At 38.6% G+C, this 24447-nt stretch overlaps 1 protein-coding gene across 1 annotated transcript in view; it reads left to right on the forward strand.

Moving 5' to 3' along the window:
* EIF2B3 (eukaryotic translation initiation factor 2B subunit gamma) overlaps nt 1–24447 on the forward strand; it is a 210471-nt gene that overhangs the window by 21557 nt on the left and 164467 nt on the right. Inside the window, exon 3 of the mRNA XM_077149870.1 lies at nt 1935–2080. Coding sequence (XP_077005985.1) covers nt 1935–2080 — 146 coding nt within the window. The remainder of the gene's footprint in view (nt 1–1934; nt 2081–24447) is intronic.

The raw sequence follows: 24447 nt of genomic DNA on the forward strand, positions 1-24447 counted from the left end.
GGATTGTTGACTTTGGACGTTATGCATGATGCCCAGTTGATGGAGGTGGCTGAAGGATACATTGACTGAGAAGTAGAATGGCAAATTGTAGTATATATGATTGAATATTGTGTGGCTACAGAAAGGAACAAAGTTTGTGAGGCATGCAATGAGGTGAATGAACCTGGGGGACATTATGTTAAGCAAAATAAGCCAGAAACAAAAGAGCAAATATTGTATGGCCTCTTAGAAAATAATTATAAGAAAATAGGAGCCTAGATTGTAAAATTTATACTAATCACATGTAGTCCAGAGCTATATTAGTTATTTCAAGATTTTGACAAGCTGTGGGAAAATGTACAGCCTGGTATTTCCTTGGAACTTTGGGTATATCTTTGACACCTAAGACTCAGAGTAGGAGTTCTTTAGGTCTGAAAGTCAGTATTGCCACATACAGCAATGGTTAAAGAAACTGAAAAAATGATCAGGCTTCAATTAGAGATAAGAATGAACCTGATCAGGTTGGGACTAAGATAAATCAGCATACAGGGGTAAGAAGGGCACTGTTTGTATTTTGAGCTTCACCTACCTAATGAGACCAAAGGAAGAGAGGTTTATTTTGTCCAAAACCTTGATTTTCTATAGCACATACTCTAATACAACCTGTCTAGATAGATCATTTAAACAACCCAAACACATGGACCCCAGAATGGGAATGAGAACTTTTAATTCTGTATAGTTTAATATAGTGTCCGGATACATCCCAGAGTATGTTGAGCAGATAATTAAAAAGTATCAGTAAAGTCCTTTGAGTGACATGAGAAAAAACATAGAACTAATAAGCTTTACCATCTGGGAAACCCCTGATACTGTCTCAAACATTAGGGACTTCCAAGTCAATAGGCCAAGCCCTTGATCTTGAGGCTTGCTCTTGTGAAGCTTATTTATGTAGCAGAGAAGCTAAGCTTACCTATAGTTATGCCTAGGAATTACTTCCAGAGGACCTCTTTTTTTGCTCAGATGTGGCCTTTCTCTCTCTAAGCCCACTCTGCAAATAAAATCATTCCCTCCCCCTTACATGGGACATGACATCCAGGGTCATGCAGTGTGGGATATGAATCTCAGGAATGAACTTAACCCTAGCACTGTGGGATCGACACTGCCTGCCTGACCAAATGAGAGGGGAAAGAATTGTATCAAAATATGGTATCAGTAGCTAAGAGAGTTCAGATAGAGTCGAGAGGCTATTCTGGAGCTGTGCTCTTAAGCTGGCTTCAGTTAGATATTGCTGTTTACCATGGTTTGCCAAACCCGAACTGAAACCATTCTTGACAACCATAAGTAGTACCTAGGGCTCTGTCAGATTCTTCACAAGTTTCATGCACTATGATTACTCTCTCACAACCTACAACTTCCATATGGGTTCCTAGGCCAGATAAGTCCCAAAACCCAGAGGCGCCAGCTTCTCCAGAATATCAACTAATTCCATTCCCTTTATTATCAACAGCCCTTTCCAACATGAAAAAATTAGAATAGGTATAGTCCAAATACCTCTAAAGATTGGGGAAAGATCAAAGGAGAGGAGGAGTTATAACAGAAAAGATAGGATTTAACAAATGAGTATGACTGCTGAATCATTTTATCAATACTTCTTTTAGTCTCCAGTGTCCAGTGTCTTGGAGCAGCTGGAAGGAAGAACCTAAAATTGTAGAACTGTAACCCATACCCAACTCTGAAATCTGTTCTATAGCCATTTGTTACAATGTACCTTGAAATTGATTACTTTTTTGTGTATATTTCACAATAAAAAATGTTTAAAAAAGCATTGAAAAGGCTGGATAATATTAGTTATTATTATACCTAGAAACAGACCAAATCTAATTAAAATAAGGAAACCTTTATCTAAAAGAAGGAGCGTTTTTGCATTTTTATTTCTGTTTTCTTTTGTGCTGTAGAAGTCATTGTGGTTACAACCAGAGATGTCCAAAAGGTTCTTTGTGCAGAATTCAAGATGAAAATGAAACCAGATATTGTGTGTATTCCTGATGAGGCTGACAAGGGAACTGCAGATTCTCTGCGCTACATATATTCAAAACTTAAGGTGAGAAAATATTTCTTTGACTTTTATTTTTATTGAAGAAAAAACCTTAATATTGATGTTTTTCCAATGCATCAAGTTTACAAAAACATTTTAAATATATATTCTTTTTTTCTTTTTTAAATGATTGATTATAGAAACATATAAACAACCTAAAATATCCCATTTTAACCATCCTGAAGTGTATAACTCATCGATACCAATTACATTCACAGTATTCTGCTATCATCACTGTTTTAGTTTGTAAGCTGCTGGAATGCCATATACCAGAAATAGAACAACTTTTAAGAAGGGAATTTATTAAATTGCAAGTTTACAGTTCTAAGACCGTAAAAATGTCCAAATTAAGGCAAGGCTATAAAAATGTCCAACTAAAGCATCCAGGGAAATATACCTTGGCTCAAACAATGTTGTTGATGTTTGGGGTTTCTCTCTCAGCTGGAAAGACACATGGCAACCCTTTCCAGCTTCTTCAGCAGCTTCCCCAGGGGCATTTTCTTTATGCCTCTCCAAAGGTCTCTGGCTGTGTGGGCTCTGTTGGTTCTCTTGGCTCTTTCTAAAATAATTCCTTCTTAAAGTACTCCGTGAGCAACTCCACCTTGAATGGGTGGAGACATCTCCATGGAAGACATCCAAATAAAAGTTACCACCCACAGTTGGATTTTTGAGTAATAATACATCTTTATAAAAAAAGATACACTTCAAAATGTAGTTCAAGTCGTCGGACCAAGATGGCAGCTTAGCAATGTGTGTGTTTTAGTTTGTCCTCATGAACAACTAATAAATAACCAGAAACAGTACAGAACGGCTCCTGGGGCCACGTCAGTGACTGGACACACAGCGTACCCCAGTCTGGACCGGCTGCAAGCCCCTCCAGAACCATGAGTTCTCCAAGCTGTGGTGGCCAGTGCCCCTCCCCCACAGGCTGCTTCCCAGAGGGAAAAGGAAAGAGACTTTACCAGCAGCAGGGGCTGAGCCCAACCAAACACCAATTGTGGAATTAATTAACAAATTCTGACTACTAAAAATAGGCCCCCAGCTCAGGTGAACCTGGTCAAAGCCAAGGTCGCTCATTTTTGCCCTGGTGCCAAGGGGGCAGGGCTGACAGAAAAAGAAAAAAAAAAAGGAAACAGAGGTTTTTGGCTTGTTTCTACAAAGGCTTGACTGCCTTTGGATACAGCGGCAGGGCTTCTCAGGCTGCAACTGCCCCAGGCATAGGCAGAAACAAGCTCGTTTGAGGGCTTGTCTGGAGCCTGTGCCTTCCCCAGGGGAGGGGTGAAGCCCAATTCAGATGGAATCTCTCCCTCAAGGAATTCAGACACCAGGCCTTGGTAATTTGAAGCCATTAAAACCTGTCAATTGAAATAACCTAATCACAATGTCCCACAGTAGGTCTACATGCATAGGAATGGATTAGCTTTAAGAATATGATCTTTTCTAGGGTACATAACAGCTTGAAACCATTATAGGTAGGAATTATGATAGAAAGCCCAGGCTGTTATTACAAGTTTTCTTTACTTTTGGATGACAAGCAGCCCACATGGCTTAGATTTTTTGGAATTGTAAATAGAGACACATGATCCTGCTATAAATCATGAGGTGATACTACAACCTAACCAGTGGAATGGCTGTGTACAATATCTGGGAAGTCAGAAAGCCTTCTGTCATTATGACCAGGGAGTTCATTTGAAATTGCTTATAGTCACCCAACCTGTTTTAGCTCTTAACTTAGGCATCATCTGCCTCAACAAGTGTTCCCTTGCTTTCTAAAACTGGATTAGGTATGTCTTTTTTATATCTGCACAGATAGTTAAAATTATATGGTGCTGTTTCTCTATATTAGACTTGTGGACAAGAATTATATCTGAACCTGGTATAGAAAGGATGCATAATATATATTTCTTAAATGAATGAATGACAGATGAAGACAAACTCTTTGTAAACATTTGAAACAAGTTCCCTACTTCTTTAACATAGTCACAGATCTTTATGTGAGCCTAAGAATGAGTAGTGTGAATGATTGTAGCCCTGAGGGATTATGGCATTGTCTGCTTGGTGCTCACACTTTTTGCATCTGTAAGTTCCCTTCAAGTTCTAAATTTACTGACATGGCTGACTCTCTACCCCAAGCCAGGGCTACATGGGGAGATTTTTGTTTTTATTTTTGTTGTATGTTTTTTTTTTTAACTTTTTAAATTGTAAAATATATATACAAAGCAAAGAAAGAAAAAACCAACAATTTTCAATGCACAGTTCAACAAGTAGTTACAGAACAGATCTCAAAGTTTGTCATGGGCTACCATTCCATCATCTCAGATATTTCCTTCTAGCTGCTCCCAAACACTGGAGGCTAGAAGGAAAATTGATATAGTGATTCAGCAGCCATACTCATTTGTTAAATCCCATTTTCTCTGTTATACCTCCATCTTCTCCTTTAATCCTTCTCCCAATCTATAAGGATATTTGGGCAATGCCTATTCTGTTGAGAAGGGGTGTCCACACTATAAAGGATAGGGAGATATAAATAATTGATAATCCTGGAGAGGCTGGTCTCTCTGAGTTTCAGAATTTATCTGACCTAGGAAGCCTCCAGGAATTAAATGTTCCAGGAAGGTAAACCTAGTGCATGAAATCTTTATAGAGTCTAAGTTCAAACTCTAGATGTTCTTAAGGGTCAACAGTAGTGATGTTGATTGGGGTTTAGCAAACCATGGGAGTTGGAACTATCTAACTGAAGCTTGCATAAGTCCATCCTCCAAAATAGGCTCTTGACTCCATTTGATCTCTCTTGGCCACTGATGCCTTATTTTATTACACTTCTTTTCCTCCTTTTGGTCAGGAGGGCATTGTTGATCCCACAATGCCAGGGCCAGACTCATCCCTGAGAGTCACACCCCATGTTGACAGGGAGATTCCACCCCTGAATAGCTTGTACCATATAGTGTGGAGGGTAGCAGTTTTTCTTGCAGAGTCACGTTTAGATTAAGAGAGGCCACATTTGAGCAACAAAGAAGCTTCTTGAAAGCAACTCTTGGGTTCTGTTATAGGTAGTCTTAGCTTCTCCCCTACAGAAGTAAGTTTCATAAGGGCAATCCTCAAAATCGAGGGCTTGGTTTATTTTTTTGGGAGTCCCCAGTAGTTAAGATGTTACCTAGAGTTTCCCAGATTGAAAAGTTTAATAGTTCCATATATATATATATATTTTTCCCCTTCAGATCATTAAGGGACCCTACCAATATATTTTTTAATATTTTTATTGATAAAACAAAACAACATACAAACACGAACATTCTTTTTTTTTTTTTAACATTCTTAACATATGAACATTCCATACTTCATGTACAATCAGTGGCTCACAAGATCATCACATAGTTGTATATTCATCACTCCAGAAAAATAAATAAAAAGAAAAAAAAATTCATACATACCATACCCCTTATGTACCAATATTTTTTAATTATCAGCCCATCGTGGTCTGAGATGTATCCTGAAATTATATTAAACTATGAAGAATTATAAGGTCTCAGTCCTGTTCTGGACTCCAGGAGTTTGGGTGGTTGAAATGAGCTATCCAGAGGGATTGATTTAAATTATGTGTTACAGAAAATTTAGGTTCTAGACATAATAAACCTCCCTGCCTTTGATCTCATACCATAGCTGAAGGTCTAGAGTCCATGCACTATCATCTTTTTTTCCCTTTTTTGGGGGGGTGAGGGGTGGGGTGTGTGAGTCTGGGAACTAAGCCCGAGCTCCCACATGGAAGGCAAGCATTCTACCACTGAACCGCCAATGTACCCACTCTCATCTTTTAACCTGCGTTCTAATTTACCTTAGTCTCAGCCAGATTGGCTTTGTTTTCAACTCCAATGGAGGCCTGATCTCTTTTTCAGTTCCCTAACTGTTTATATAGCTAACTTTCAGGTGTGCTGCTCTCCATTTCTGGGACCTAGGTGGTCACAGAGCTACTCAAAGTTCCAGGGAAATAACAACTGATAAAACATATAGCTCAATGTCCCAGAATCCAGAAATACATCTACAACTTCAGACCAAATGTGGCAGCATTAAGGGCCCACAATGTAGACTCCTATGTTCTTATAAGTGTATTCTGAACAAAACCTTAACATATTAGTTCTTTTGTTTCTGGCTTGTTTCTCGCAACACATTGTCCCCAAGGTTTATTCAGTTTATTGTGTTCCCCTCCTTTTCGTAGCCATGTATCAGTGTTCGTCATTCTACCTCTCAGTCATTGTATCCTTCAGGTTCCTCCATCTATTGGGCATCATGGATAATGTCCACAGTAGACAAACCATGTATTATAGTGACTTTGTTTGGTTGTACAATCAGCAGCACTCTTTATTTTAGACAGTTTTCATTGGTCCATAATGACAAAGAACAGACAAATACAATGTCACCAAATATCAAATCAAAACTACCCCATATCACTTGTTCCTCCCCCCCTCCATTAGTTGCCCCTGCTAGTGATGTGGTACTGTTGATATCTTCCTGTTAGCTATTGGCCATATAAGCATTTTTAGTTTTCTCCCTCTGTCCTTCTACTATTGACTCTTTGTCCTAATGGATAAACCATTGAAATAGTTCATATGAGAACTTACTAGATTTAATTGGTGGGATACATGGCACTATACATCCCCTTTCAGTCATATTCATCTTTAATATAAAAATGTTGCTTATAAACCCGCTAGTTAATTATCATCACTTCAATCCATTCTCTTGCATTTAGATTCAGCCTCTCTGGGTAGTCTTTCCTCTATCTCTAGCTTTTGTATACCTCTAAGTCTGCTATATCCTATAGTGTAAGCACTGAGAATACCTTTACCAGAGTCATAATAGCAAAATAATACAGTATCTGTCCTTTTGTGTCTGACTTATTTCAGCCAGCATTACATCCTTAAGGTTCATCCACATTGTCATATGCTTTGGGATCTCGAATTCATCTTACTGCTGCATTAATATTCCATCATATATATATATGTACCACATTTTGTTTATCCACTTATCTGTTGATATCCACTTGGATGTTTCCATCTTTTGGCAATTGTGAATTGTGCTGCTGTGAACATCGGTGTGCAAATGTCTGTTCATGTCACTGCTTTTAGCTCTTCTGAGTATATACTCAGTGTTGGTATTGCTGGGTCATAATGCAACTCAATATTCAGCTTTCTGAGAATCGCCAAACTGTCTTCCACAGTGGCTGCCACCCTTATACGTTCCCACCAGCAGTGAATAAGTGTTCCAATTTCTCCACATCCTTTCCAACATTTGTACTTTCCAGTTTGTTTATTAGCAGGCATTCTTATAGGTGTGAGGTAATATTTCATTGTTGTCTTAATTTGCATTTCCCTTATAGCTAATGAAAGTGAGCATCTCTTCTTGTGCTTTTCAGCCATCCATATTTGCTCTTCAGAAAAGTATCTGTTCATATCCTCTGCCCATTTTATAATTGGGTTGTTTGTTCTTTTGTTGTTGAGCTGTGTAATTTCTTTATGTACACAGGATATCAAACCTTTATCTGATGTGTTTTTTTCAAATATTTTCTCCTATTGAGTTGGCCACCTCTTCACCTTTTTGACAAAGTCCTTTGAGGCAGAGAAGCTCTTGATCTTATAGAATTCCCATTTATCAATTTTTTCTTTTGTTGCTTGTGCTTTACTTGCTCTTATATTTAGGTCTTTAATCCATTTTGAGTTAATTTTTGTATAGGGTGTAAGGTAGGTGTATCTTGCATTCTTTTAGCTATTGATATCCAATTTTCTCATGTCCATTTATTGAAAAGACAGTTCTGTCACAGAATAGTGGATTTAGGGGCCTTATTGAAGATCAGTTGTCCATATATTTGGTGGTCAATCTCTGTATTCTCAATTTGATTCCATTACTCATTTATACCAGTACCATGCTGTTTTGACCATTGTGGCTTTATAGTGAGCTTTAAAGTCAGAAAGTGATAGTCCTTCCACTTGGCTCTTCTTGTTAAGGATATCTTTAGCTATTGGGAGTCTCTTTCCCTTCCAAATAAATTTGATAACCAGCTTTTCCAAGTCTTCAAAATAGGTTGTTGGGATTTTGATTGATACTGCATTGAATCCGTATATCAGCTTGGGTAGAATTGACATCTTGACGACATTCAACCTTCCTGTCCATGACCATGGAATGCTTTTCCATCTATTTAGGCCATTTTTCATTTCTTTTAGTAATTGTTTGTAATTTCCAGTATACAGATCATTGACATTCCTGGTTAGGTTTATTCCTAGATACTTGATTCTTTTGGTCATTATTTTGAATGGAATTTTTTCCTTAATTGTCTCCTCAGGTAGGTCTATTGTATGTTTTTATCTCATTTCGTGAAGAGGTAGTGTAGCATGGTGAAAAAAACACTGGCTTTCACAAAGACAGGTGGATATGGATTCCAGTCTTTGCTCTGCTGCTCACTAGCCATGTAACCTTAGATGAGGTTACAGATCCCCTCCAGGTTGCATTTAACTTATCTATAAATACCATTTGTTCACTTATTCAACAAATATGTATTGAGTACCTACTATATGCCAGACACTAGTCTATATGCAGAAATATGATGGTAAGCCACATAAACAAGGTCTCTGCCTTCATTGGGGTACTATATTAGAAAAGAGAAGTAATAAACAAATAAAGGAGTAAATAATTTCAGGTAGTTAAAAGTGCTAAGAAGAAAAGTAAAGCAGGATAAAGAGTGGTGGTGGAGGAGAGGTCTTTTAGAAAGGATATAGCATTTCAGAAGAAATTGCAATGATGCAGGGTAGTAAGACATAAAAAGAACTGGGAGAAGAATTTTCCTTACAGAGAGAATAGCAAATACAAAGGCCCTGGAGTGCAAATTAACTTGGCATGTTTGAGAATCGGCAAGGCTAGTGTGATTGGAACTCAGAAGTACAGAAAGCCTAACATTTAGGAGAGGACTAGGCCATTAACAATTTTATAGATCATAATAAGGATTTAGAGTTCTGATTTTATTCTGTTGGAAAGCGTTTGGAGGGTATGCTGGTTTGAAACTGTTATGTACCTGAGAAAAGGATTGAATTTTAGTCCTAATCCAATTTTGTGGGGACAAATCTGTTGTTTAGGGTGGAACCATTTGATTACATTGTTTCAATGGAGATTGACACACCCAATTGTGGGTGGGAACTTTTTAAAAAATATTTTTATTGAGATATCTTTATGCATCATACAATCTATCCAAAGTATATGACCAGTGCCTCCCAATAACATCACACAGTTGTGTATTCATCATCATGATCGTTTTTAGCATATTTACTTTACTTCATACAAAGAAAAAACATATATCCCATACCCCTCACCTCTCCTCTCCTCTCATTGACCCCTAGTATTGCAGTCTACCTAATTTTTTTCCCCTTATCTCCTCCCTATTATTATTATTTTTCATCCTTAGTTTTTACTCATCTGTCCATATCCTGGGTAAAGGGAGCATAGGCCACAAGGTTTTCGCTATCACATGATCACATTGTAAACATTGTATAGTTATACAATTGTTTTCAAGAATCAAGGTTGCTGGAATACAGTTCAGCAGTATCAGGTACTTCCCTCTTGCTACTCCAATATACCGTAGACTAAAAATGGATATCTATATAATGCAGAAGAATTGCCTCCAGATAACCTCTCGACTCTGTTTGAAGTCTTTCAGCCACTGAAACTTAATTTTGTCTCATTTCTGTCTTTCCCCTTTTGGTTAAAAAGGCTATCTTAATCCCATGATACCGTGTCCCAGTTCATCCTCAGATGTCATGGGGACACATAAGGGGGAGGGCAGTGAGTTCACCTGCTGAGTTAGCTTAGAAAGAGAGTCCACTTCTGAGCAACAAAAGAGGGTCTCTGGGGGTAACTTTTAGGCATAATTATAAGTTGCTTTAGCTCCTCCTTTGCAGGAATAAGTTTCATAGGGGCAAGCCCCAGGATCAAGCACTCAGCCTATTGAATTCATTGTCCCCATTGTTTATAAGACTATCAGAAATTCCCCAAATGGGAAAATTTAATATTTCCTCCTTTCTTCCCAGTATCCAAAGGGGACTTTGTAATTTTTTATTCTCTACCCAGATTACTCTGGATGTATTAGGGCATCATACTAACCTGTATAGACCAACAAGATCTCACTCTGTATTCAAAATTCCGTGTAATTATGGTGTTCGAATAAACTGATCATGCAAGCTAACTTATTAGATAATACACTAAATAAACATCTCTTCCTTTGGTCTCAGAAGTTGAAATTTTGAAATGTAGAACATGTCATCCTTACCCTGTATTCCACTTTACCTTAGTCCTATCTAGATCAGCTTCATTCATATCTCTAGTTGAAGTCTGATCATTTTTTCAACTTTTTTAAACATGTGCCATATCAGGGAATGCTGGGTCTCATAGCTTCAGAGGTATAACTCTGAGTCTCAGGTATCACACAAATACCTGAAGTTCTGGGGAACAACCAGGTTATACACAAATAGCTCAGCATCTCAGAATTTAGAAATAGCAGTTACAACTCTGGAATAGTTGAGACTGCTGTAAGAGCTTACAGTCTAGAAACCTTTGCAGTAGGCTCCAACCTCATAACCCGTGCTCTCGACTTCAGTTCTCTGAGTTTGTATATTATAGTTAGTCTTTATGAGTGAGGCATGATAATATCTGTCTTTTTGTTTCTGACATTTCATTCAACATACTGTCCTCAGGGTTCATTCACCTAATTGCATGCCTCACAACTTCATTCCTTCCTGTGGCCACTCAGTAGTCTGTTGTATGTATACGCCACAGTTCCTCCTTCCATTCCTAAGTCTGTACCCTTCAGCCACCTTCATCCATAGCAAATTGCGAACACTGCCACCATAAACACCAGAATGCAAATGTACATTCATGTGCCCACACTCAGTTCCTCCAAGAATATCTAGCAACAGAGTCGCAGGATCATATGGTAGCCCCACTTCCCATGGAACCACTACATTGCCCTCCAGAGACGCTGCACTATTCTGCTTCCCATCCAACAGTGAATAGATACGTCTCTTTCTCCACATTTTCACCAGTATTTGAATCTCTCTGTTTGTTTTTAAACAATTATATTTGTATGTCATACAATCCAACTGAAGTAAAAAATCGGTGGTTCCCAGTATAACCTCATAACCATGCCTTCGCCATTACAATCTATATAAGGATATTTCCTTTTCTTCTGCAAAGAATCCCACACTCCTCCCCATATCCCCCACTTACTGACATTTAGTGTACTGCCTTTGTCACATTCAGTGAACGCATATTACAATTGTTACTGTAAACTATAGACCCTAGCTTGCATTTGAGTGTATTTTTTCCTGAATACCCATTTTCATCACCTTGCAATGTTGACATTCATTTGTTCTCCCTTATGCAAAAACGTTCTTATATTTGTACATTTAGTTACCATCATTGTCCACTCTAGGCATTCCTAAGTTCTACCATCTCAGTCTTTTTCTTCTGTCTTTCCTTCTGGGGTCACTCATGCCCTTATTCCTATTCCCTCAAACATACTCAACATTCAGCTTCAGTGTATTTATATTATTGTGTTCCCATCAGATAGTATTGTGTTATCCATTTCTGAACCTTTACAGTCAATCCTGTGTACATTCTGTATTCCTTCAGCAGCACATGCCCAATCTCTACCCTCTTTCTATCTCCTGATAACCTGTTCTTAACTTTAACTCTCAAAGTTCACTCAGTAATGTTGGTTCATATTACTAAAACCATACAGTATTTGTCCTTTGGTTTCTGGCTAATTTCACTCAGCATAATGTCCTCAAGGTTCATCCATGTTGTTAAATGTTTCATGACTTTTTTCTGTCATACAGCTGAGTAATATGCTATTGTATGTATGTACCACAGCTTGTTTAGCCATCATCCACTGATGGACATTTGGACTTTTTCATCTCTTGGCAGTGGGTTGGACATTTTAATTGGATTGTCTCCACAGATATGTGACTCCACCCATTCAAGGTGGGTCTTAATTAGTTTACTGAAGTCCTTAAAAGAGCTGACAGAGAGAGCGAAGAGTTCAGATGCTTGCAGAGCCGACATAGACACATATGTTGCAGATGCTAAGCCAGGAAATGAAATCCAGAGTTTGATCTGGAGAAGCTAAGAAAGGACCATCAGAAACTTAGAGAGAGAGGACCACAGGAAACAGGAGCTGAAAGTGACGAATCCCAGGAGCAGAGGGCCAGCAAATGTTGCTATGTGCCTTCCCCTGTGACAGAGGAACCCAAATGCTGCCTTTTCTCTAAGAAGATATCCTCTTTTTGGCACCTTAATTTAGACATTTTCACAGTCTTAGAATTGTAAGTAGTACCTTAATAAATCCCCTTTGTAAAAGCCAGTCCATTTCTGGTATATTGCATTCTGACAGCATTAGCAAACTGAAACAGATTTTGGTAACAGAAGTGGGGTGCTTCGGTTTGCAAATACCAAACACTTTGGACTGGCTTTTTACATGGACAATGGGAAGATTGTGAAAAAACTGTGAGGAGGTGAATAGGAAAGGTCTGGATTGCTTTAAAGAGACTGTTGGTAGAAATACGGATACTGAAGGTTCTTCTAATAAGGCCTTAGACAGAAATGATGTATCATTGCTGACTTAGACACAGACATTTGGAGATGTTAGGCTAAGAAATGAAGTCCAGAGTTTGCCCTAGAGAAGCTAAGAAAGGACCCACAGATATTTAGAGAGAAGAGACCACTGGAACCCAGGAACTGAAAGCGACAAAACCTGGGAACAGAGGACCAACAGATATCACTATGTGCCTTCCCGTGTGACAGAGGAACCCAAATGCTACGTTTTCTCTGAGAAGGTACCCTCTTGTTGGTGCCTTAAAGTGGAATTTTCACAGCCTTAAAAAAAGTGTCAAAGGCTGAGAGATTCCAGACAGTCGAGAGGTTATCCTGGAGGTTATTCTTATGCATCAAGTGGATATCATTTTGTTATTCAAGATGTAATGGAGAGGCTGGAGGGAACTGCCTGAAAATATAGAGCTGTGTTCCAGTAGCCATGTTTCTTGAGGATGACTGTATAATGATATAGCTTTCACAAGTGACTGTGTGATTGTGAAAACCTTGTGTCTGATGCTCTTTTTATCTACCTTGTCAACAAAGGAGTAGAACATATGGAATAAAAATAAATAATGGGGGAACAAATGCTAAAATAAATTTAGTTTGAAATGCTAGTGATCAATGAAAGCGAGGGGTAAGGGTATAGTAGGTATAATCTTTTTTTTTTTCTTTCCTGTGTTCGTTTTATTTCTTTTTCTATTGTCTTTATTTCTTTTTCTGAAATAATGCAAATGTTCTAAGAAATGATGAATATGCAACTAAGTGATGATATTGTGAATTACTGATTATGTATGTTGTTTTATTTTGTTTCTTTCTTTTAATTAATAAATAAATTTAAAAAATTGTAACTTGTACGTTTATAAATCCCATTTGTAAAAGCCAATCCGCTTCTGATATATTGCAATCTGGCAACATTAGCAAACGAAAACAGAGGATGTTGAGTGACATGCTTTTAAAAGATCACTCCAACAGCTGTATGGAAAATATGCAATAATAGGACATGACCTAATCTGGCACTCCAGTTAGAAGATGACTGTAATACTCCATATGAAAGATAACGTGGACTTAGAATAAAACTATAGTGGTGGAAGGAATTGAATTCAAGACAGATTTTGAACATAGAGCTGATAGGAGATTTTATGGATTGGGTGTATGGAATAAGGAAAAGAGAGCTCGATGTATGTGTTTGGGCTTGAACAGAAGAAGTGGTGATGCCATTTACTGCAATGCAGAAGACTGGAGCAAATTGGGAATCAAGGTTCATTTTGGCCGTTAAATTTGAGGCAGTTGGATGGGCCACGGTGGCTCAGCAGGTAGAGTTCTCGCCTGCCATGCTGGAGACCCAGGTTTGATTCCCGGGGCCTGCCCATGCAAAAAAAAAAAAAAAAAAAAAAATTTGAGGCAGTGGGTGTTAGATTTCCCAGTTGTGATGTCTAGTAGGCAGTTAGATTTACAATTCTGAATCACAAAGGAGATGTCAGGGCAAGAGGTAAATTTGGGCATCAACAAATTAAATGGTATTTAAAACTATGTAAAAGCATAGAGGGAATACCTGTGGCAAAAGAAAAGAGTGCCTAAGACTGAGCCCCATATTTGGAGATCAAGAAATAGAGGTAAAACAAAGAAAGATGGTTAGAAAATTGTGTCCACTAAGGTGGGAAGAAAAATTAGGGGATTATGGTGTCATGGAAGGTGAGTGCTCTAGTTTGCTAGCTGCCAGAATGCAATATACAAGAAACGGAATTTATTTTTTTTATTATTATTGTTCTAGTTTGCTAGCTGCTAGAATGCAATATACCAGAAATGGAATGGCTTTTAAAAAAGGGAAATTTAATGAGTTGCTAGTTTACAGTTCTAAGGCTGAGAAAATGTCCCATTTAAAACAAGTCTAAAGAAATGTCCAATCAAAGGCATCTAAGGAAAGATACCTTGGTTCAAGAAGGCCGATGAAGTTCAGGGTTTTTCTCTCAAGTGAGAAGGCACATGGCGAATACAGTCAAGGCTTCTCTCTGAGCTGGAAGGGCACATGGCAAACATGGCATCATCTGCTAGCTTTCTCTCCTGGCTTCCTGTTTCATGAAGCTCCCCAGGAGGCGTTTTCTTTCTTCATCTCCAAAGGTCGCTGACTGGTGGACTCTGCTTCGTGGTGCTGCAGCATTCTCTGCTCTCTCTGAGTCTCTCTCTCCAAAATGTTTCCTCTTTTATAGGACTTCAGAAACTAATCAAGACCCACTCAAATGGGTGGAGACATGTCATCCCCTAATCCAGTTTAACAACCATTCTTAACTAAATCACATCAACCAGGGAGATGATCTCATTACAGTTTCAAACATACAGTATTGAATAGAGATTATTCTACCTTTAAGAAATGAGATTTATATTAAAACATGGCTTTTCTTAGGGGGCATACTTCCTTTCAAACCAGCACAATTATTATTTTTATTTTTTTTAAATACAAAAAAACACCAAATAAACGCAAACATTCCTATTTTGATCATTCTGTTCTACATATATAATCAGTAATGCACAATATCATCACATAGTTGCATATTCATCATCATGATCATTTCTTAGAACATTTGCATCAATTCAGAAAGAGAAAAGGACAACAGAAAAAGAGATAAAACGAAAACAGAGAAAAACAAAAAATATACATACCATACCTCTTCCCCTCCCTTTCAGTGATGACTAGCATTTCAAACTAAATTTATTTTAACATTTGTTCCCCCATTATCTATTTTTATTCCATATGTTCTATCGTCTGTTGACAAGGTAGATAAAAGGAGCATCAGTCACAAGGTTTTCACAATCACAGTCACATTGTGAAAGCTATATCATTATACAATCATCATTAAGAAACATGGCTACTGGAACACAGGTCTACATTTTCAGGCAGTTCCCTCCAGTCTCTCCATTACATCTTAAATAACAAAGTGATATCTACTTAATGCATAAGAATAACCTCCAGGATAACCTCTCCACTCTGTTTGGAATCTCTCAGCCATTGACACTTTGTCTCCTTTCACTCTTCCCCCTTCTGGTCTAGAAGGTTTTCTCAATCCCTTGATGCTGAGTCTCAGCTCATTCTAGGGTCTTTCTCAATCCCTTGATGCTGAGTCTCAGTTCATTCTAGGATTTCTGTCCCACATTGCCAGGAAGGTCCACACCGCTGGGAGTCATGTCCCACGTAGACAGGGGGTGAGTTTGCTTGTTGTGTTGGCTGGAGAGAGAGGCCACATCTGAGCAACAAAAGAGGCTCTCTTGGGGGTGACTCTTAGGCCTAATTTTAAGTAGGCTTGACCTGTCCTTTGTGGGGTTAAGTTTCATATGAACAAACCCCAAGACTGGGGGCTCAACCTATAGCTTTGGTTGTCCACACTGCTTGTGGAATATCAATAATTCAACTTGGGAAGGTTGAATTTTCCCCCATTCACAAAATAGTTTTTAAAAGGGGAATTTAATGAGTTGCTAGTTTACAGTTCTAAGGCCAAGAAAATGTCCCAGTTAAAACAAATCTATAGAAATGTCCACTCAAAGGCATCTAGGAAAAGATACCTTTGTTCAAGAAGGCCAATGAAATTCAGGATTTCTCTCTCAAGTGGGAAGGCACATGGCGAACAGGGTCAGGGTTTCTTTTTCATCTGGAAAGGCATGTGGTGAACATGACATCATCTACTAGCTTTCTCTCCTGGCTTCCCTTCACAAAGCTCCCTGGGAGGCATTTTCCTTTTTCATTTCCAAAGGTCGCTGCCTGATGGACTCTGCTTCTTGTGGCTATGTCGTTCTGCTCTCTCTGAATCTCCTGCTTTATCCAAAATGTTTCCTCTTTTATAGGATTCCAGTAAACTAATCAAGACCCACGCAAATGGGTGCAGACACCTCTCCAGGTAATCCAGTTTAACAACCACTCTTGATTAAATCACATCTCCAGGGAGATGGTCTAATTATAGTTTCAAACATACAATACGAAATAGGGATTAGAAGAAACGGCTGCCTTTACAAAATGGTATTAGGATTAAAACATAGCTTTTCTAGGGTACATACATCCTTTCAAACCAGCACAGTGAGTAAGAAAAGTCAATCAAGGAGCGGATGATTAGTTGTACCAAATACTATTGAGGAGTTCAATACGATGAACACTGAGAATTAACCATTGATTTCAGCAAGATAGGCTCATTGGTAACTTAAACAACCTTTATTGGAGTGGTAGGGACAAAAGCCTGATCAGAGAGAAGGGGAGAGGGGTGAGGAAACATGGTGAGACAGTTAAGTTTTTTGAGAAATGTTGATACAAAGGGAGAAGAAAAATGGGGCTGAAGTTGATAGGGGGCGAGAGAAAAGCTTCAAGGGAAGCTTTTTTTTTTCTTTGTTATAGAAGTAGTGGGTTTACTGAACAGTCGTGCATAAAATATAGGAATCCCATATACCATCTGTATTAGTTAGGGTTCTCTAGAGAAACAGAATCAACAGGAAACACTTGCAAATATAAAATTTATCAAAGTGTTTCACATGACCGTAGGAACGCAGAGTCCAGAATCCACAAGGCAGGCTGCAAAGCCAATGACTCCGATGGATGGCCTGGATGAACTCCACAGGAGAGGCTCACCAGCCAAAGCAGGAATGGAACCTGTCTCCTCTGAGTCTTCCTTAAAAGGCTTCCCATGATTGCATTTAGCATCACTAATTGCAGAAGACACTCCCCTTTGGCTGATTACAAATGGAATCAGCTGTGGATGTAGCTGACATGATCATGACCTAATCCTATGAAATGTCCTCATTGCAACAGACAGGCCAGCGCTTGCCCAATCAGATGAACAGGTACCACAACTTGGCCAAGTTGACACCTGTCCCTAACCATGACAGTCCACCCCTTGTCAACTTGGCACCTTAGACCATACTTAATTTCCAAATGAAAACAAATAAGCACACATTTTTTCTTTTACCTGACAATACTCAACTGTCCTGCATATAACTGGAAACACATTAAATCTCTCCAGAATAGGGTGCAAATCCTTGGGCAACATTCATTCTTAAACTTGATATCTTACAACTTAAATAGTATAACACGAACAAAACAGCATTACAGTCCTCGTTTCTATAACTGATCACGTGGTCGAAGTTCATATTTATCACTATCTTCTTCCACTACCCATTCCATGTTCCCTTTCCCCTCAGCAAGCACTTCAGCTGGTTGTGGTTCTTTGCCTGGTGGGGTGACCCAAACCTTCATTCCTGAAGTCTCAGAGCCATTAGTGGTCCTGCCTGGACTGTGTTGTTGCAGTTTTCCATTGATTTTAATCACAGGGCATGGTAGTACTAATAGACGCCCCAGGGGATCTCCTATATTCCAAGAAAACTCTTCTTTACCTCCATTATGTAGTTGCAGTCCTACTTCCTTCTGATAGTCAGGGTCAATTACCCCAGACAATAATGTAATCCCCTTCTTGGTGTGTTGATCCAGAGGCATAAGTAGCCCAAAGTGACCAGGTGGCAATCTTAACTTCCAGTTCAGTGGTATCACTGTTGTTTCTCCTGGAGAAAGCACACCCCGTTTTGGAACTAAAACCTGTAGACCAGCAGAACTCAGGGTAGCAGGGACAGGAAGCAAAAATTTTCCTAGTGGATCACTAGGAGTAATAGTGAGTGGCACCACACCCATTTCCACCCCTTGGTTCCTGGACCCATGGATCCTGACTATGGGAGAAACAGCCACCATACAGCGGACACTGATTCAGAGCATACACAGCTTCCTGGAGAACATTACCCCAGCCTTTCAAGTTTTTGCCACCTAGTTGGCACCGTAATTGAGTTTTCAAAGGGCCATTCCACCGTTATATCAATCCAGCTGCTTCTGGATGATGGGGAACATGGTAAGACCAGAGAATTCCATGAGCATGTGCCCATTCCCGCACTTCATTTGCTGTGAAGTGTGTTCCTTGATCCGAAGCAATGCTATGTGGAATACCATGACGGTGGATAAGGCATTCTGTAAGCCCACGGATAGTAGTTTTGTCAGAAGCATTGTGTGAAGGGAAAGCAAACCCATATCCGGAATATGTGTCTATTCCAGTTAGAACAAATCGCTGCCCCTTCCATGAAGGGAGTGGTCCAATGTAATCAACCTGCCACCATGTAGCTGGCTGGTCACCTCGGGGAATGGTGCCATATCGGGGGCTGAGTGTGGGTCTCTGCTGCTGGCAGATTGGGCACTCAGCAGTGTCTGTAGCCAGGTCAGCCTTGGTGAGTGGAAGTCCATGTTGCTGAGCCCATGCATAACCTCCATCCCTACCACCATGACCACTTTGTTCATGAGCCCTTTGGGCAATAACAGGAGTTGCTGGGGAAAGAGGCTGACTGGTATCCATAGAACGGGTCATCTTATCCACTTGATTATTAAAATCTTCCTCTGCTGAAGTCACCCTCTACATCTTTCAGACGGCATTTGAGCTTCTCGTTTGAAGCCTTAAGCCCATCCCTTTCACCCTTTAATGTAGACAGTGTATCTAACAACAACTAACCAACATCTCTATAACTCTTATTTCTACAAAACTCTGTAAAGGTGTCAAAAACATTATCCCCCAGAGTCTGGCTTCGTACAAGCGAAGCATTAGGAGAATCGAATGATGATATTTTGACTATCTCCTTTGCCAACTCAGTCCATGGATTGGGAGTGTCATTCTGATTACAGGAATCAGACTCCTTAGTGTCTCTGAGTCCAGTCAGAGTAGAAAACCATTCATAAAAACCCATTTTTAAGATTCTGTTCCTTAAGAACCATTCTTGATACCAAGATGTATTAGTTAGGGTTCTCTAGAGAAACAGAATCAACAGGGAACACTTGCAAATATAAAATTTATCAGTGTCTCACGTGACCGTAGGAACGCAGAGTCCAAAATCCACAGGGCAGGCTGCGAAGCCGATGACTCCGATTGATGGCCTGAATGAACTCCACAAGAGAGGCTCACCAGCCAAAGCAGGAATGGAACCTGTCTCCTCTGAGTCCTCCTTAAAAGGCTTCCCATGATTGCATTTAGCATCACTAATTGCAGAAGACACTCCCCTTTGGCTGATTACAAATGGAATCAGCTGTGGATGTAGCTGACATGATCATGACCTAATCCTATAAAATGTCCTCATTGCAACAGACAGGCCAGCGCTTGCCCAATCAGATGAACAGGTACCACAACTTGGCCAAGTTGACACCTGTCCCTAACCATGACACCATCCCACCAACAACAACTTGCTTTGGTGTGGAAAACTTGTTACTATTAATAATAGCATATTTATATACTTGTGCTACTAATCAAAGTCTTGGTTTAACTTAGGGTTCACTGTTTATGTAGTGTAGTACCATGGATTTTTTTTAAAATTTTTTTTTATTATCATTCCGTTTTACATATATAATCAGTAATTCATAATATCATCACATAGTTGCATATTCGTCATCATGATCATTTCTTAGAACATTTGCATCAATTCAGAAAAAGAAAGGCAACAGAAAAAAATTCATACATACCATACCCCTTACCCCTCCCTTTAATTGATAATAGCATTTCAATCTATTTTATTTTAACATTTGTTCCCCATATTATTTTTTTTTTATTATTTTTTATTTTTTTTCAGCACCCTGCAATAATGACATTCCTTTATTCTTCCTCATGCAAAAACATTTTTAAAATTTGTACATTGTACATTTCACTATTGTTATACACTCTAGGTATTCCTAGATTATACCATCTCAATTTTTAACATCTATCTTTCTTTCTGATTTCATTTATGTCCCCAGCCCTCCTCCCTCTTTCATTCTCACATGCGGCTTCATTCAGTGTTTTAACATAATTATATTACAGTTAGGTAGTATTGTGTGTGTCCATTTCTGAGTTTTTGTATCCAGTCCTGTTGCAGAGTCTGTATCCCTTCAGCTCCAATTACCCACTATCTTACCCTATTTCTATCTCCTGATGATCTCTGTTACCAATGACATATTCCAAGTTTATTCACTAATATCAGTTCATATCAGTGAGAGCATACAGTATTTGACCTTTAGTTTTTGGCTAGTCTCAGCATAATGTTCTCAAGGTCCATCCATGTTGTTACATACTTCATAAGTTTATTCTGTCTTAGAGCTGCATAATATTCCATTGTATGTATATACCACAGTTTGTTTAGCCACTCGTCTGTTGATGGACATTTTGGCTGTTTCCATCTCTTTGCAATTGTAAATAATGCTGCTATAAACATTGGTGTGCAAGTGTCCGTTTGTGTCTTTACCCTTAAGTCCTCTGAGTAGATACCTAGCAATGGTATTGCTGGGTCATATGGCAATTCTATATTCAGCTTTTTGAGGAACTGCCAAACTGCCTTCCACAGTGGTTGCACCTTTTGACATTCCCACCAACAGTGGATAAGTGTGCCTTTTTCTCCACATCCTATCCAGCACTTGTCATTTTCTGTTTTGTTGATAATGGCCATTCTGGTGGGTGTGAGATGATAGCTCATTGTGGTTTTGATTTGCATTTCTCTAATGGCCAGGGACATTGAGCATCTCTTCATGTGCCTTTTGGCCATTTGTATTTCCTCTTCTGAGAAGTGTCTGTTCAAGTCTTTTTCCCATTTTGTAATTGGGTTGGCTGTCTTTTTGTTGTTGACTTGAACAATCTCTTTATAAATTCTGGATACTAGACCTTTATCTGATATGTCGTTTCCAAATATTGTCTCCCATTGCGTAGACTGTCTTTTTACTTTCTTGATGAAGTTCTTTGATGCACAAAAGTGTTTAATTTTGAGGAGCTCCCATATATTTATTTATTTATTCAGTGCTCTTACTTTAGGTGTAAAGTCTATAAAACCGCCTCCAATTGTAAGATTTATAAGATATCTCCCTACATTTTCCTCTGTTTTATGGTCTTAGACCTAATGTTTAGAGTTTTGATCCATTTTGAGTTAACTTTTGTATAGGGTGTGAGATATGGGTCCTCTTTCATTCTTTTGCATATGGATATCCAGTTCTTTAGGCACCATTTATTGAAGAGACTGTTCTGTCCCAGGTGAGTTGGCTTGACTGCCTTATCAAAGATCAAATGTCCATAGATGAGAGGGTCTATATCTGAGCATTCTATTCGATTCCATTGGTCAATATATCTATCTTTATGCCAGTACTATGCTGTTTTGAGTACTGTGGCTTCATAATATGCCTTAAAGTCAGGCAGTGTGAGACCTCCAGCTTCGTTTTTTTTTCCTCAAGATGCTTTTAGCACTTTGGGGCACCCTGCCCTTCCAGATAAATTTGCTTATTGTTTTTTTCTATTTCTGAAAAGTAAGTTGTTGGGATTTTGATTGGTATTGCATTGAATCTGTAAATCAGTTTAGGTAGAATTGACATCTTAAGTGTATTTAGTCTTCCAATCCATGAACACGGTGTGCCCTTCCATCTATTTAGGTCTTCTGTGATTTCTTTTAACAGTCTTATAGTTTTCTTTGTATAGGTCTTTTGTCTCTTTAGTTAAATTTATTCCTAAGTATTTTATTCTTTTAGTTGCAATTGTAAATGGAATTCGTTCCTTGATTTCCCCCTCAGATTTTTGAGTGTAACCTGCCACTTTGCTGATCTCCTTTATTAGCTCTAGTAGTTTTGCTGTGGATTTTTCAGGGTTTTCAACATATAGTACCATATCATCTGCAAACAGTGAGAGTTTTACTTCTTCCTTTCCAATTTTGATGCCTTGTATTTCTTTTTCTTGTCTAATTGCTCTGGCTAGAACTTCCAATCACTGTTGAATAACAGTGGTGATAGTGGACATCCTTGTCTTGTTCCTGATCTTAGGGGGAAAGTTTTCAGTTTTTCCCCATTAAGGATGATATTAGCTGTGGGTTTTTCATATATTCCCTTTATCATTTTAAGGAAGTTCCCTTCTATTCCTATCCCTTGAGGTGTTTTTATTCTTTTTGGCATGTATTCGATGTAACATTTTTTTCTTTCATTTTATTCAGATATATATTTCAGTGCTGTGAATTGCCTTCACATTGTTGTGCTGCCATCACTACCATCCATTAATAAAGCATTTCCATCATTCCAAATAAGAAGTGTCCCCTTTTTTTGGCACGTACAGGCTATAGGAATCAAAACCGAGTCTCTGACATGGCAGGTGAGAATTCTGCCACTGAGCCACCATTTCACCACCTGGAACCATGTACATTTTAAGCCTTAACTCAAGGGAAGTTTTTTGTTTGTTTAATGAAATATTTCATACCTACTAAAGAACATATGTGATATAAATAAATACCCACTTGCCTAGCTTATAGAAATGAAGTGTTGTTTTTTTTTTCAAGATGGGATATATTTTAGCATGCCTATATGCTAATGGGAATATCCAGAAGAGAGGGAAGTTGATGATAGGGGAGAAAAAGCATTCAATTATCAATTGAATTCAGTTCATTAAAAAAAAATTATTTTTTTCTCTACTATAATTTATTAGTTACTGTGCTGGCAGCTTGGGATGAACAGTGAGTAAAACAGAGTCCTTCTCCATATGGAATTTCTTGAATAAGTGAAAGGGAATGTGATCCAGTGTACAAGTGGATAGGTTTGATTTAGATTGGAGCAGAGACAGTTAAACAGTTTTTGCAGGAAGAATATGTAACAATGTGATACATGAAAATTTGTTAGTTTGGTGTCAGAAAGTTGTGTGCTTCTGAGGTCTTGTGTTTCTCACTGAAATAAGTAAAACTATGAGCTACAGGTAAGGAAGGGAGAGGGATGTTAAAGTTTTAAGGAAGGAGGAGAAGCTATGAAATTGTCTCAGAGAATGTGAGAGTGAATTGTCTCTGAAATGTATTGCTGGGACAGTGCTGAGGATCCTCTTTACATTTGGGTTATCAATTTAAAATGAGGTTAGCCAATACTGTTGTGATTTTTTTTTTCCATTTATGTTCAACTTCTTGTGTTCAGGTGTAAAATCGGGAGGAATTGGCATTTCACCAACTTCGGGGTTTTGCTAGGTCAGTACAAGGGATAAAGAGAGTGGCATTGAAGACAAAGATGTATATAAGGGAGTAAATAAACAATAAACCCTCTAAGTGTGGTCATAAGACGAATGAGGATGTGAAAAATGAGTGTAGCAAGTGGACTGAAGGTCCGATTGGAATCAGAATACTAGAGTGAGTGAAGAAATAGGTGAATGTGGTGAAAAATAGGATGTAAGTTCCATGAGGGGGGCTATTTTGTCACTGCTATATTTCTAGCATCTAAAATAGTGCCTGGCCATAGAAGGGAGAATGGGAGAATGATAGAGGGAGGAGGGCTGGGGGCACATATGAAATCAGAAGGAAAGATAGACGATAAAGACTGAGATGGTATGATCTAGAAATGTCTAGAGTGTACAGTGATAACGACTAAAGTACAAATTAAAAAATGTTTTTGCATGAGGAACAAAAGAATGTCAGTATTGCAGGGTGTTGAAAATAGATGGTCATTCATATTTTGAAACTTCAAAAAAAAATGAAATTTTCAAGGTGATGCTATTGTTGGCAATGCCAAGAACTAGGATATGACAAGTTGAGTGTCTAAGGTGATATGGAGAAAAAATCATTGAAAGTGAGGAAGTCAAGGAATCTCAAAGGTAGGGATGTTGAAATCACTGAGGTAATAAAAGAATGAGTGAAAGATGGGAAGTTAGTGAAGCAGGTGCTAAAATCTTTTTTAGAATATTATACTAATAAAAGTTATACATGCACAGCATTTAAAGAGT

The sequence above is a fragment of the Tamandua tetradactyla genome, chromosome 2, assembly GCF_023851605.1.
Source record: "Tamandua tetradactyla isolate mTamTet1 chromosome 2, mTamTet1.pri, whole genome shotgun sequence".
Taxonomy (NCBI): Eukaryota; Metazoa; Chordata; class Mammalia; order Pilosa; family Myrmecophagidae; genus Tamandua; species Tamandua tetradactyla.